At 48.0% G+C, this 15,350-nt stretch overlaps 1 protein-coding gene across 1 annotated transcript in view; it reads right to left on the bottom strand.

The window, feature by feature from the left end:
• The window catches only part of SMAD7 (SMAD family member 7), a 57,474-nt gene that overhangs the window by 33,079 nt on the left and 9,045 nt on the right, over window positions 1-15,350 (bottom strand). The window contains exon 3 of the mRNA XM_015412114.1: window positions 11,465-11,539. Within this exon, the coding sequence (XP_015267600.1) occupies window positions 11,465-11,539 (75 nt within the window). The remainder of the gene's footprint in view (window positions 1-11,464; window positions 11,540-15,350) is intronic.

The raw sequence follows: 15,350 nt of genomic DNA, 5'->3' as shown, positions 1-15,350 counted from the left end.
GGTCCACCAAAGGTGTGCTCTGGATGACACGAATAACAGCTCTCTTTCGATTACGGAGGGAAAGGTGTCACAACCGCCCTGAGCCAATTCCCTTTGGTTTTGTGTGTGTCTTGAACTACACCTCCTAGGTTCATACAGCATAAGGGGTCTGAGGCCTCCGCGGTCAATACTACCTGCTTCATGGTTTTCTGTGTGAGTCTGTGAAGCAAAGAGTGTATCAAACCCCACACAACTGAATGAAACACCCCACAACTGTCACGAGAAAGAAAATTATTACTAAATAATTCCTCTAAGCCATCTTGTTCTAATTTTGGACAAAAAAACCATAACATGCAAGCACCAGTGCACAGAAACGCTTGGGACGGTCGAGCGTAAAATTCTAACCCCACATTCCCCATATATTTTGCCCACTGACTGAAAGAAGTAGGGGAAAAGTTTTCCTTGCTGTTATACGCAATGTCAGAAAATACACAGGAAAAGATCCCTGGTCCTGAGGCCAAGAAGAACGGGGCCCTTGGTGGTATTTAAAGGCGCTGCAAAGAACAGAAAAGGAATTCCACATTTCTGAAGTCCAGGTCTGAAATAATTTTGGATGGAGCAGATCACGGGAAGCGTGACGAAAACACGAGGCTTCCCAAAAGTGCGTCAGGGCCATCTCCCACTTGCTTCTCTCTAGAACTGAACCTCAAACCCTTTCTCAAGTTCACTAATCACCACATGGTTGAGTTATTAACGTCAACTACCATGGGGCGGATGTGGTAATAAGTATTTGAAATTTCAGATATTCAGACTACTGAAATGATCGTTGCGCAGTATGCAAAATAAAAGTTCAGACACTCAATCAACAGTGCCTGTCCCTCAAGGAGACAGTGATAGTATAAGACACAATTCACAAATTCCGTAGGCGGAAAACAGTCTCCAAGCTTGGTGAAGGAACTGTGCAAGATGAGTCCCTCTCCTCCACAAAGCACACAGAGCACCATAAACACAGGTTTTCAGGGTTATGATCCTTCGACAGTCAAATCTCCTTTCGTCATTTCCCCCCCACCCAAAAGGGCAGGGGAATCTTTGCATGATTCAAGCTTTCACATGCATGGATCTTAAAAAGGTAAAGGTTCCCTTGCTCGAAAGCCAGTCGAATCCGACTCTAGGGTTGCGGTGCTCATCTCCGTTTCGAAGCCGAAGAGCCAGCGCTGGCCAAAGACGTTTCCGTGGTCATGTGGCCGGCATGTCTAAACACCAAGGCGCACGGAACGCTGTTACCTTCCCACTGAAGTGGTATCTATTTATCTACTTGCAATTTCTTGCTTTCAAACTGCTAGGTTGGCAGTAGCTGGAACTAGAGACGGGGGCTCACGCCGTCATGCGGCACACTCGGGTCTCGAACTGCTGAACTACCGACCTTCCACAGCCTGCAGTTCAGCGTCTTAACCACTTGAGCCACCGCAGCTCCTGCATGGATCTTACTTGGACACAAACATCACAGGTTACGTCAGGAATGACAGGAGGGAGGGACATATGTCCTCCCACCCCATGACAACCATCACGCCCAAGCAGACCTGGCTGAATCAAGCTTTGAATTGTTGCTATTCTCAGGGTAGGGAGGGGGGACCATTAGGAATGGAAAGAGCTTGCAGCGAGGCACCTGGGGGCACTGGTACAGAAACGGAAGTGTTTTCTTTGAGCATGCAGACTCCTTCCAGACCTCTCATGCAAACTTGCTCGCCGGTTGCTGTGCAACCGCACCTATTTATAGTTACCCATCAGGCTCAATTGCTGGCCCCTTCTATAAAGGAGTAAAACCACCTCACGTGACGAAACCCGCACCACTTCCTTCGGGCAAATTTTATTTAGCAGGCAGTTACACAAATACAGTCCGGCTCACATCATTAGGAGGTTAGACCAGACTCTTAAAGCATACTCCTGTATACTGGTCGAGACTGCGAGAGCGGGGGAAACCATTTAGCTCGTAGTCACACAGAAGATTAAAACACGCTTGGCCGAAGTGGAGCTTTGCAGAGGAAAGGGGGCAGTCGCGAAAGAGGGGGAAAAAATATTATTAGACATTACGGCTGACAAAAAATGCAAGGATTCTTCAACAGAGGCAGCCATTCCCGATAAATACTTTGTTTTCAACCAATACACACACACACCACAACATTCTTAATGGCTGCCACCCAGCTAAAATTAGTCGAAAACAATGATAACTCGAGTTTAGCTGTGACTAACTCCCTCCGTTCATTTCAAGAGACTTAGTCACAATGAGCTTTCACTGGATCAGGACCAATAGGGCAAAAGTTCAAACAGCAAAACTTCTGAAACGTCGCCTATAACTGAATCGGGATGATAACCAAGATGAGCCAGCTTAAAAAAACAACAACCACGGAAATGTAAACTTGTCATGCTTTTAAAAAAATGCTCACTTAGTTGAGTGCACAGCTCTTACAATAAACATTTTTTATTAAAGGTAAGTTTCAGGAAGGTAGCCTTGCTGTGGAAGAGCTGGGTTCGAGTCCAGTGGCGCTTAGAGACCTGGCTGCGATCACACACACTAAATAAGAGGAGGAGGAGATTGGATTTATACCCCGGTCTTCACTACACGAAGGAGTCTCAGAGCGTCTTACAATCTCCTTTCCCTTCCCCTCCCCACAACAGACACCCTGTGAGGTAGGCGGGGCTGAGAGAGCTCTCTCAAGAACTGCCCTTGAGAGAACAGCTCTGAGAGAACTTGTGACTGACCCAAAGTCACACCAGCAGCTGCACGCGGAGGAGTGGGGAATCAAACCTGGTTCTCCCAGATTAGAGTCCACACTCCTACTTTCAATCCTCCACTTTCAATGCACTTTCCAACTGGATTTTGACAGTTCACACAGTAAAACCCAATTGGAAAGTACATTGGAAATGGATTGAAAGTAGATTATTTAGTGTCTGTGACTGCAGCCCTGCACGATTTTCGGTGTTCAAGATTCCAAGGGTCAAAGCTTAACTGACAAAGGGAGCGAGGACTCTCCCCCAAAAATTTATACCCTGAAAATCTTGCTGGTCTCTTAGGTACTACCAGACTTGAATCTAGCGCCTCTTCTGTAGTTTCTACACAGCTGGGTTACAGGATGCAAATTGTTGTTTCCAGGGGTCCTTTCGTAGAAAAAGAGGTGCAGGAGCTCATTAGCATAACTCATTAGCATAACTTATCTGCATATGCCACACACCCTGACATCACCAGAAGTGTGTCAGAAGGGAACACCCACCACTCAGGCTCCACTGGACTGTTTTGGATTGTCAGCTATGGGAGGGGGGAACGTGCAGATCTGTCCTCGCAGAGGAGGGAGAGCTTGTACCTGAATAAGACTTGGTCTTAAAGGTGCCACTGGACTGTTTTGGACCGGGGGGGCCAGGGGGAGCTCTGCAATTTACCTGGCTGCTTCTTGCTCTGACTGAGGGCTGCTGGGAGCAGGGGGTGGGGCTTGTTGCATGCGCCCACCCCCTGGGCTCTTTACTGCCGGAGCTCTGCTCCTGTGTGCTCCGGCAGGAAATGACCCCTGGTTGTTTCCTCTGGCTGCGGTGTTTCTACATCTGTCTAATCTGCCCAGCAACACGAAGCCTGAACTCTTAAACACGTCCAGGACTTTAGGACTGCCTACAAAATGTCCCCATTTTGTAGATTCCTCCCATGTTGCCCTCCTTCCTATGGAAGGATATAAGAGAGAGAGAGAGAGAGAGGGAGAGAGAGAGAGAGAGGGAGAGAGAGAGATGCTAGAATGAAGTGTTAGAAGCCAAGAACTACATCAGAGCGCTTGCCAAGCGCCAGTCTCTCTTCACTCGGTTGGCTTGGCTACACACCCCTATGGTCAGATGATGTGTGAGGGGAGCTTCTATACTCCTGGCTCGCCTGGCAGGCGGCCTGCTTTACTTCAAAGTCTCCACACTGCTGTCATCTTACCGTTAACCCCTGATAACCTTGTCCCTTTGCGGAAAGACCCGGGGGTTTTGAGGCAAGCCATTGAAAACCAGGCACAAGCTTAGTGTTCTGTAGCAACCTTCCCTTTGTTGCGCTCAGAGTTCAGACATAGCTCTAAATAAAGGATTCGCTCTTTTTTTTTTAAAAAAAGGGTCTCTAATGATTCAAGGAACCTGATGCCAAGGGAAGGACCTTAATTTGAAGTAACAATGTGAACCGATGTGTTTTTCTCCTCCAGTTTATAAACTTCTGTTTAAAGGGTCTGGAGCGGAACCAGATTTTTCTCTAAATAAAGTCATTCCATCCACCCTGGAACTGTTGTCTCTGAACAATGGTCGACTCACAGATTTTAAGTACAGAAACTGGGCCCGCCACAAAGCCAAGAATCGCACTTCCACTGTGAAAAGAGGCTTTGGGTTTTTTTGTTTTTTTTTAAAGTTCACCTCTCCAAGCTGACACAGATACCAGGAGGTATCTGAAGCATTCCAGGACTGTTTGCTATTTCGTAATAAAATGGCAGTCGGTTTCCCCTCAGCTGTTGTTGTTGTTGTTTTGGACTAAAACATAACCCAAAGCAGAATTAAAAAGTATTCGGTAAATAAGGCATGCTAACTCGGGAAAGAGAGATAGAACACGATTGTTTAAGAGCAACTTGCTTTAATATCAACAGATGGAATGTATCAAATCACAAGAGGAACATGGCTGAGCCAAAATCGCAAAAGAAAACTGGCATCAGAGCAAAATATCCCCCCACCCATCCTTGGGGGGGGGGAGTTCACATTCATATACACAGCCCTCACTTATCCTCGCCCTCACTTATCCTCACCCTCAATTGTCCTCATTTGTCTCAAATGACATCATCACATACCAAATCCAGTGGGCTATGTAATATCATCCCATTCAATGCATGATTTGGGTGGGATTCCTTTTGTTAACTACAACGAACAACATCCAGTGCGGTGTAGTGTCTGGGAGACCCATGTTCGAATTCCAACTATGCCCCGAAAGCTCGCTGGGTGACCTTGGGCCAGTCACACATTCTCAGCCCAACTCACCTCCCAGGGTAGTTGTAAGGATAAAATGGAGGAGAGGAGAAAGACGTAAGCAGCTTTGGGAATGACCAAAGTAACAAGTCATGGTCACCTTTCTTCCTCCCCCCTCCCCAATTCACCTCAACCTTACTTTCTTACATGACTCTCAGCAGATGTCAGGTACCTTGGGTTAATTTAATACTATAGGATGTATATAGTTTTTTTAAAAATGTCGCCACATCTACACAATCCCCAACTAAACACTCTTTGCCAAGCTACAAACTAAAGATGCTGACCAAAATTCAAACTGAGAACTTGGCACTCAAAACAGGTCTGTGTAGTGCCTACTCATGTAGCCACTGTGTCTCATTTTTTTTAAAAAACCCCCAGTAATTATCACAAATAAAACACACAGCTAGCAGACCGCAAGGCATTTCTTATTGGCACTTGAATACGGTCTTGTCCATGGAAGTTGTTGGTGAAAAGGTGGAGACAGACAGTACCCATCTAGTTTGTTGAGGGCAGGCGGTACGGCTGCCAGAAATATGAAAATTACTCTCTCTGCTAGGTTCTGAGAAGCAGCTGGGTCACAACTTATTCCAAGAGCAACCTGTCTCCAATGGAGGACCCAAACGGTCCAGTAATGGATTGGGCCTTGGTCCAAAATCCAATTCAGCTATGGAAGGCCTTGGGCAAATCATGGTGTCTCACAGTACAATCCTGTGCAGTTATTCCACGGCCTAAGTGCCCTGATTTCCCCGGTAATTCTGGACAGGATCACACTGTCTGACTCCGTTTTCAGGTTGGGGCCCACGACCTTCCTGTGTGGCCGTCACATCTGAACCCAGACCCCAGCGGCCAGGATTCTTGACTGAGCGCTCTAATTACACGTGCAGAGAGTGACGGGACCATCCAGCTCTTGAGATCCCCCACCCAAATTATTCTGGAGCCCACAATATGGGAAGCGTTTCGTTGCTTTTACCGTAAAACAAAAGGATTCACAGAGGTGCGGTTAAACGAGAGACTTTCATCTTCACTCCTTCCAGTTCTCTGGTTGAGATTCCCCCCCCCCAGCCTTTGAGAAGATCTTCCCTTAGAAAAACAAAAGTTAAACTAGATCCCAGCGACTACGACGCAGCAACTTGGCCGGTCGGTCCAGGTTTCTTCCCTCCCCCGCGCCGTCCAAGGTCCTCCCCTTCACCCTGCTTCCCTTTCCCCTCTCCCTTCTCTCCAAAGGCCACATACCCGACATGGAAGGGGGCACTGCCAAGTGAATTAAAGGTCACCCCCTGGTAGAACCAGTCCCTTTGTGAGGACCCCCACGGGATTAAGTTTTCACATTTAGCTCCTTTATATTTTTCTCCCCCCCTGTCTCCCCTCCCTCCCGCTCGCTCTTTTTCTTCCCCTGCCAAAAGAATCAAGTCACTGGCTCCAGGCTTCCAGTCTTCCTCCCACCCAGAACTGAGACTCATTCATTAACTGGAACCGCTGCAGCTCGGCCAAAGCCAGGAAGGAAAACAGCAAACAGAGCAAGTGAAAGAGAGACTCAGATTGGTTATTTTTGAGGGGGAAACACTTGGGTAGCGTCTCCCCCCTAAACCCCCCCCCCCATTACTCTAATCATTCCATACTGGTTTCCCTCCCACATCCTCTCGGCAAAGTTCTCCCCCCCCACACACACACACCTCCACCATTCATCAGGGAGAGGACTTTCGGCCACATGAAGCAAAACGGAATAGCATTTGTAGCGGTTTAAAAAAAAAAAGGCATTCCCCTTTAACGAAAACACCAGGCCTTTCTGCATTCTTCAGGCAAATTATGCATCTATAAATCTCAATTGAGAGTCCCTTGGACTGCAAGAAGAACAAATCAGTCAATCCTAAAAGAAATCAACCCTGACTGTTCCCTGGAAGGCCAGATAATGAAACTGAAGCTCAAATACTTTGGCCCCCCAATGAGAAGGGAGCACTCACTGGAGAAGACCCTGATGCTGGGAAAGATTGAAGGTCAAAGAAGACGGGGACGGCAAAGGATGAGATGGTTGGACAGTGTCATGGATGCAACGAACATGAAGTTTAGGAAACTTCAGAGGACGGCGGAAGACAGGAAGGCCTGGCGGGATCTGGTCCATGGGGTTGCGAAGAGTCGGACTCGACTGTGCGACTGAACAACAACAAAATCTCAATACGTGTCCAGCAGTGTTTCCCTTTTCCCCGGTGTTTTAAGATACCCCTCTTTGCAGTAAAACACAATTTTTTTTAAAAAAGGGGGGGAGGCTGCAGAACCCCCGAGAGAGTTGGCTAGCAAAGTCCAGACGCCTCCCCCGCTTTGGATTCCACCAAACTGCCTGAGCAGGGTAAGGAATTTTAATTCCCCTTTGTCTTAAATGGCTGGGTGGCACTGGTCAGGAACAGACCAGGGAAAGCCAGGGCGGTCTAGCAGATCTGGGAGTCCTAAGATCAAACTCGTGCTCTGGCAAGGAAGCTCACCGGGTGACCTTGGATCAGTCACCGAACTCTCAGCCTAACCTACCTCACAGGGCTGTTGTGAGGATGAAATGGAGGAGAGGAGAAGGATGTGAGCCGCTTTGGGCCCGCGCCGAGGAGAAAAGGGGGGCATAAATGAAATAAACAATTAAACATGCTCTGCCCCATACAATGTTCAGTACTGGGAAAGAGGATTTTTTATGCCAGAGAAAAGCCTGCCAAGTTCATGCTATGCACACAACTTTAAAGAAATGTTACACAGATGTACCATCAGACAGTTCTTGGACGAATGAAATTTAAGGAAACCTTTTTCTAAGGCAGCCGGGAAGGACACCCGAATAACAGTCCGGAAGAATGTCTTCTACCGCAATGTGGAAATCACACCACATTTCACTGAAACATACAGATAGGTCCCCATCAACACTCCCTCTAAGCTGTGGAGCCTCGTGAGCGAAAATTCAACTTTGTGAGCTACTGGCATTCAAGTTGTGAGCGAGCCATTTGGCTCCTGCACAGATTAGTTTGCTCTGGAGCCCTCCTTCCTGAGCAAAGACAAAAATGTGTGAGCCGGAGGCTAAAAAAACTGTGAGCTGGCTCACACTGACTCAGCTTAAGAGGGAACACTGGTCCCCATTATCTTTAAAAAAGGTGCCAGCCCAGTGATTTTTAAAATCAGTCCTTGTTTTGAAACAGTCCATGTTTTCTTAGGATAAGGCCAGAAGGCCAGAGTGCTTTTAACTCAGCTGTCTTTCAAAAAGGAAGAGAGAACTTTGTTATGTGCACCCCACACCCATTATAAGTTAGATAAGTGACTGCAGCCTCTTCCTGAAGATAAAGCAACCTAAGTGCACCTGATAACAGCTCTTCCGAAGTCTTGCTCAAACATACCTTCCAACTACCTAGAACTCCAACAGTGTACCAAGAGTAGAGAAGACTAGAAGTGCTACAGACCCCCTCTGAAAGATCCAACCAAACGTAAACACTTCTTCAATCTCAGGGGGGTGTCCATGGAAAAAGCAAAGAAGGTGCTTGGATCCCTCCCACCGAAATAAGCAACCCTTTCAAAGACAGCCTCTCCTGTTAGGAGAATTTTAAGGGCCTCCGCTTGTAGGTGCTCAACAGGAGTGATTAGCAAAGTCAGGCCAAATGCAAAATAAATGCTCCTTCCCCTTTAATGATAGGTTCAGCTTGGCCTACGGAGCACCCCCACGGCCCTTTGTGAGCGCTCTCCCCGTCCTCTCCTCATTAAACATCTACTATTACACGGCAACGCAAAACCACACCAGCAGACACTGGATTTTAAGAGCTCATCCCCCCCCCCTGCCCTTCTTAGAAATTCTGGTACAGTGAAGTTCAAAACTCAGAATTGGAGGGGGCAGAATTTGTCTACTTTAGGGTCTGTTCACTGGCGGTCAGAATCTTTTGCGGGGAAATAGCTCCCACCCATTCTTCCTGTGCTTTGAGACGAAACTTTACCTAGAGAGCTCCTCCCAAAAAAGAGAAAAAAAAAGGCATTCCACCAGCAGGCCAGCTATGTTATTTCCTGCAAGCCCCCAAACCCCCAGTCCTCTCTCTTCCCCTCCCCTTTAGCGGCAGGCTAGACAGGCCAAGATGCTATCGACACAAAACCTTAAAGGGGGGGAGGCTCCTTTTAAAAAACAAAACAAAAAAAACTAGTGAGCAGTGACTCACAAGAGCTCATAACTCATGCTCCCTCTAAGCTATGGAGACCCTCTGAGCAAAAATTCTACTTTGTGAGCTACTGGTACCAAAGTTGTGAGCCAGCGACTTGGCTCCTGCATAAATCAGTTTGCTCTGGAGCCCTCCCTTCCTGAGCGAGGACAAAAATGTGTGAGCCGGAGGCTAAAAAACTGTGAGCTAGCTCACACCAACTCAGCTTAGAGGGAACACTGTTAACCTGCCATAAATTTTGTTAGTCTCCAAGGTGGTACTGGACTCTTGCTCCTCCCTTTCCTGATTTCGTGTCGCAGCCTGTGAAATTCCACCCCCTTGTGCGTAATCCTCGGGTTCCCCCCCCTTTAAACATACCCAGAATTAAACTTTGTTGGATTTCAAGCTGAACTCAAACTTTCTTCTGTTGCTTCAGGCCAACCTGGCTACTCACCTGAATCTAATATCCTTCTACTGTTTTTCTTTCTCTCTCTCCACTTTGCAACCAATGCTGCCACCTTCTTTTTGGTTCTACCCACCTTTCCCACAGGTCCGCCTTCCAACAAAAAGGCCAGACTGAAAATCAAACACCACCAAACGGCAAAGGGTCCTTCCTCTCCTCCTCTTCCTCCAACTCTGCTCATTTGATTAATTCTCATTAGTGCCCTTTGAACAGCTAGTATACTCCCCTCTGGAGTAACACAGGCTGGGCAGAGGTTACTATAAAACGAAAGCAAACAAGACTCGCTTAAGATAGGTTCAGGTGAGTAACTGTGTTGGTCTGAATTGGCAGGATGAAGTCCAAGTCCTGCCGGCACCTTTAAGACCAACAAAGTTTTATTCAAGGTATAAGCTTCCGTGTGTGCTCCATGTATCTGAAGAAGTGAGCACATGAAAGCTTATGCCATGAATTCACTTTTGTTGGTCTTAAAGGTGCCATAAGTAGGGTATTGCTGAATGCAATTCCTGGGGAAACACACACAAACAAGTACACAAAGAGGAAAAGAGCCTACATACTTTGGACATTCCAGTCAAGGGCAATGAACTAAGCACAATCATCCCACGAAGCCGAAATCCAGCAAGGACTCCTTGGCAAAGGATAAACTACCTTCCCATGGCACACGAGTCTAGACAAGTACTTTCTTGGCATACGCAAGACAAACACCGAGAGTCTACGTTCAGAAGAAGAAACCTCGTTTTCAGACGCTCGCTTTCACGGTTAAGTCCTACTGACTTTGATTTGGACTTCGCCGTGACCAGAATTGCAGCCATAAACATTGCAAGCAAAGTCAGGGAGTCGCAAAAAGGGTCCTGGGGAAACAGCGTTCCCCCCCCCCCTTGCATGCTGGAACCGCGAGCCGCCGAAACGTTTTTGCACCCCACCTCCAGAGCCTGAAACCAGCCTCGGCTTGCACCCTTGCAAGAACACACAAACACACACAGACACACACCGAGCCCGCTTGCTCTGGCACACCCATGCAGTGGACAACTATATAATTTAGCTCTCAAAGCATAAATCACACAGTCAAGACAGTGCCCTCAGCTAAATGCTGGGGTGCAGCTACCAGAAACTCAGCAGCCTTGGTCTAGCATCACAACTGGGTCTCTCCACCGTGGTAGATGGATATGGGATTTGCTGGTTGCGGAGCTGAAAGACAGGCTTCGTGCTGCAGACAGAAAGATGCGGCTTCTCCTAACCCTTCTATGTCGTCGCGTAAAATAACCCTGCCACGTGATGGCGTCACATAAAACTGTTGTGCCACAGAATCGAGGGGCCACGAGAGAAGCAGCTTGCTCGTGTGGCACCCCCAAGGCGTCCTGTCTGCAGAGTTCCCCAGCTACCGTCAGCAAAAATCCTCCTGTTTGGTAGCTACCATAACTAGGTCAACCCCAGGCAGCGTGCCGCCTATGAATATGAAATCATTTTCCAACCCTGTGTAGGGCCAGTGCCTGAAGACTGGATGGCAACGCCTACCAGACAAGGCCATTTCTTCCCGCTCTCATAGCTGACTGTAAATTTCTATAAAACTGCATTTCCCCCCCTTCCTTAGCATGACTTTTGCATTGCCCAAGGAGCAGGAATGAAGCCGATTTACTTGTGCCTTTGTTCGTTTCTGCAGTCCAACTTTCTTCCCAAGACTTAAGACTTGTGATAAGTTATGGATTCTTGGCCACAAACTGACCAAGGAGGCCATTTAAGCTACATCAGAGCCAACCTGCTCTGTGACGGCATATGCGTCTACAAGATCCAAACTGCTCTTTCAAGCTGTCTTTGAAACGTACAATGATACAGGTACAAACAAAACCCTGTTCCTTACCTGAAAGCCCCGCAGGGGCCAGATAATTTGTTCCCCCTGTCTCAGTGGAGGAAGGCACAGAGTCTGGACAACTTGCTGAAACAGAAAAGGAAAAGAAAAAGGGAAACGAATTAAAAAAAGAAGCATGATGTGCCAATCTTTAGAAAGGAAATTAAAAAAAATAAAAAAGCTCACTGCAAACAATGTCTCCAGACAAACGAAGCACATTCCATGGCATTTAGCAGGAAGTTATTACTAATTGTCTGCACAGAGACGGCGCAGTTCTTCATGATGCATCCACCCTAGCTCATCACCCGTGTCTAGGATCCGCTGTACCACTTAATCACCCTCCTCAGTGAGCAGAAGATTACAGGCTGGCTGGCTGGGATCTCCCTCTCCTCGCTCTCACCCCCTTCCCCCTTCCTTTGCCAAGTTGGTTTTGAGTTCCTGCTAGTCACCCCGGTTATTGAAATCCAGGTTGCCCCGCCTAGAATGATAAAACTAGAATGATAAAAGGGTTGGAACACTTTCCCTATGAAGACAGGTTAGAACGCTTGAGGCTCTTCAGCTTGGGGAAATGACAGCTGAGGGGTGACATGATCGAGGTTTATAAGATTATGCATGGGATAGAGCAGGTTGACATTAAGACCTTTTCTCCCTTTCTCACAACACGAGAACTTGTGGGCCTCCCATGAAATTGCTGAGCAGTCGAGTTAGAACGGATAAAAGGAAGTCCTTCTTCACCCAAAGAGTGATTAACACTTGGAATTCACTGCCACAGGAGGTGGCGGCGGCTACAAGCATGGACGGCTTCACGGGGGAACTGGATAAACATATGGAGCAGAGGTCCATCAGTGGCTATTAGCCACGAGGTATAGATAGGAACTCTCGGTCTGGGGCAAGGGATGCTCTGTATTCGTGGTGCTTGGGGGAGGGGGCAACAGTGGGAGGGGCTTCTAGTGTCCTGGCCCCACTGCTGGACCTCCTGAGGGCACCTGATATTTCTGGCCACTGTTGTGACAGAGTGTTGGACTGGATGGGCCACTGGCCTGATCCAACATTGGCTTCTCTTATGTTCTTAAGCTGTATATCAGGACCCAAAGGGAGTTTGGAGCACTGCTCTCTTAGACTGGAGCTGGCGATGCGAACTGACAGTGGGGGGGGGGAGGACGACCGCCCAAGAGGGGCCAGGACACTAGAAACCCCTCCCCCTGCCTCTCAAGCACCAAGAATACAGAGCATCACCGCCCCAGACATAGGCTGCGGTCACATGAGCCAGCTGAAGCAGAGGGGGAAGCGAGGTTATTCCCTCCAGCGAAATTTGACCCGCGGTTGCGAGATCATACAGCCCTTTTGTTTCTGTGGGCTCAGCCCATCACAGTGTGATCAGACACAACTGCGGGTGAGTCAGAGGGGGGGGTTTGCCGCTTGTTTCCCATGCGCACAAACAAGGAATCGCACCTCCGCACTGAGGACCCCGTATGGGTATGCGATGATGCGCATGCTGCGAAGAGGGGAGAAAAAATGGCACCGAGCGTGGATGGCCTGATCAGACCACCCCAACGGCTTGGAAGCATGCTGGCGCGATCAGACAGGGGGAAGTCCGCCCATGGCCCGTCACAACCCGTTTACTACCGGATTTTCTCCGGTGTCTTTTTACTCTGCTTCTGCGGTGGAGCAGCGCAGGTTGCCGACGACTGCGGGACGCTTCCCAGATGTTGCTGTCTGATCGCGCCCTTTCGATCCATTGGGCATGCGCGCCTAGGTCGGATATTCTGGTGCGTGTGATCGCAGCCATAGAGTTCCTTGTGGCGAACAGCCACTCAGGGACCTCTGGCTCCATATGTTTATCCACCCCCTCTTGAAGCGGTCTATGAGAGCATAAGAGAAGCCATGTTGGATCAAGCCAGTGGCCCATGCAGTCCAACACTCTGCATCACACAGTGGCTAAAACCAAAGTGCCATCAGGAAGTCCACCAGCGGGGCCAGAACTCAGATTTCTTCCCCCCCCCCAGTGTGATCTGCACCAGAACCAAACAATGCACGAAAGTTAACTTCCCAAGAGCTTCTAAAACCTGCAAACTCCAACGCCATTAACAGAATCGGTTTTCAGAAGATCACAGAACACAGAATAAACTGGATCCAGATTCCTGAAACAAAAATCTAACCCTGCACCGTCCGGGGCAGAAAGAAAGGAAATCAAAAGCCAATCTAACTCTGCAGCTGACCTTCAACTGCTGGCATCATGTCAATATTTCCTTTGGCGATGCAAAATTTGGCCAAGCGGTACACAACACGGGACAACGAAAACATGGATGCAGACACAAACATACACATGGAGTCAGCCCCTTCTTTTTACCCACCCACTCCTAGAAGTTGTTTTTTTCAAGAAATGACTCCTGAAAAGATAGGGAAAGAACCCATGTTATGTGTGCGTACGAGGCCGTGCAATCTCACTTTATCAGAGTCAAGTATAACCCCGAACAGGAATATACAGTTTAACAGGATACACTTAATCAAACTGAAAACAATAGGGCAGACAGGAAATTGAGTTACTTATGAAATATCCTATGCTATACGCTTTCTAAATGTACACTGTTTTCTATGTTCTAAGGAAATAGCTTGTTAAAAAAAATTTATTAAAACTGTTTTTTTAACTAGGCAGTCACCCCTCTGTATCTTGCCTTACTTCCAATGAAAAATTCCTTCGGATTCCCAGAAACCACCTCTTTGGTCTTCGTCAACATAGTACAATGAACTTGGCCTGTATCCACTTCAGGTAGCCCCCATGACAGAATATGTCCTCAAAAAAATGCCCAGCACACAGATTGTCGGCACACTAGGACAACCAGAACCCCCACCCCCTTAACATCTCGTTTTCCATAGGCATGAAATTATTTGTGTCAAGGAACACCAGTCGTGGAAGGCCGCCATCTTTGTTCCAAAGTGCCACAGCTCCTCCGACATAGATCTTATTACCTCACTGAGCCCAAGTCCCATGTTATGAATTCCCAACCCCATGTTAAAATGGTACACCATTTGCTTCACAAACCATGTAAGCTTTTCTCCCAGCCTGGTTTGGTCCAACTTGCGGCTTCCTCTCTCAAGGACCAAGGAAAGCCAGGATCCAAACTGGTGGGCCTTAGGACACTCACTACCACACAGCCAATCCTACTCCACAGTATAACTGTAATGATAAAATATGATGACACTCCTCCCCCCCCATACCCTGCCCTAAATCCACTGGAAGACTAGGAAACAGATGTGACAGACAGACATGATTTCTACAGCAAATTTCTTGCGCAAACATGACGGTTAAGAAATAACTAGGTCCAATGATGTTAACATCTAAACTCTCCAGACAGTGCAAGTTAATACAATTCTTTGGGGGTGGAAAGTAATTTCAAGTCCCAGTGTTCCCTCTAAGCTGAGTTAGTGTGAGCCAGCTCACAGTTTCTTAGCCTCTGGCTCACACATTTTCGTCTTAGCTCAGGAAGGAGGGCTCCAGAGCAAACTGATTTATGCAGCAGCCGAATCGCTCGCTCACAACTTTAAGGCCAGGAGCTCACAAAGTAGAATTTTTGTTCACAAGACTCCACAGCTTAGAGGGAGCATTGGTCACGGCTGACTTCTGGCAACCCCTCGTCAGGTTTTCGAGGCAAGAGATGTTCAGGGGTGATTTGCCATGGCCTGCCTCTGAGTGGCCACCCTGGCCTTCCTTGGTGGCCTCCCATTCAAGAACCAACCAGGGCTGACCCTGCTTAGCTGTTGAGATCTGATGAGATCTGGCTAGCCTGGGCCAACCAGGTCAGCGCACCATTCCTTACAGGAGACTATTAGAAATAAACAAGAAGGGGGGACCTGCGATACTCACGGGGGGGGGGGGGGGACTCCACGGGGGGGGGGG

Source organism: Gekko japonicus, unplaced genomic scaffold (assembly GCF_001447785.1).
Source record: "Gekko japonicus isolate JY-2015 unplaced genomic scaffold, Gekko_japonicus_V1.1 scaffold1739, whole genome shotgun sequence".
Lineage (NCBI taxonomy): Eukaryota > Metazoa > Chordata > Lepidosauria > Squamata > Gekkonidae > Gekko > Gekko japonicus.
The sequence above is the reverse complement of the archived record's forward strand: the minus strand, read 5'-3'. Positions and strand labels throughout refer to the sequence as shown.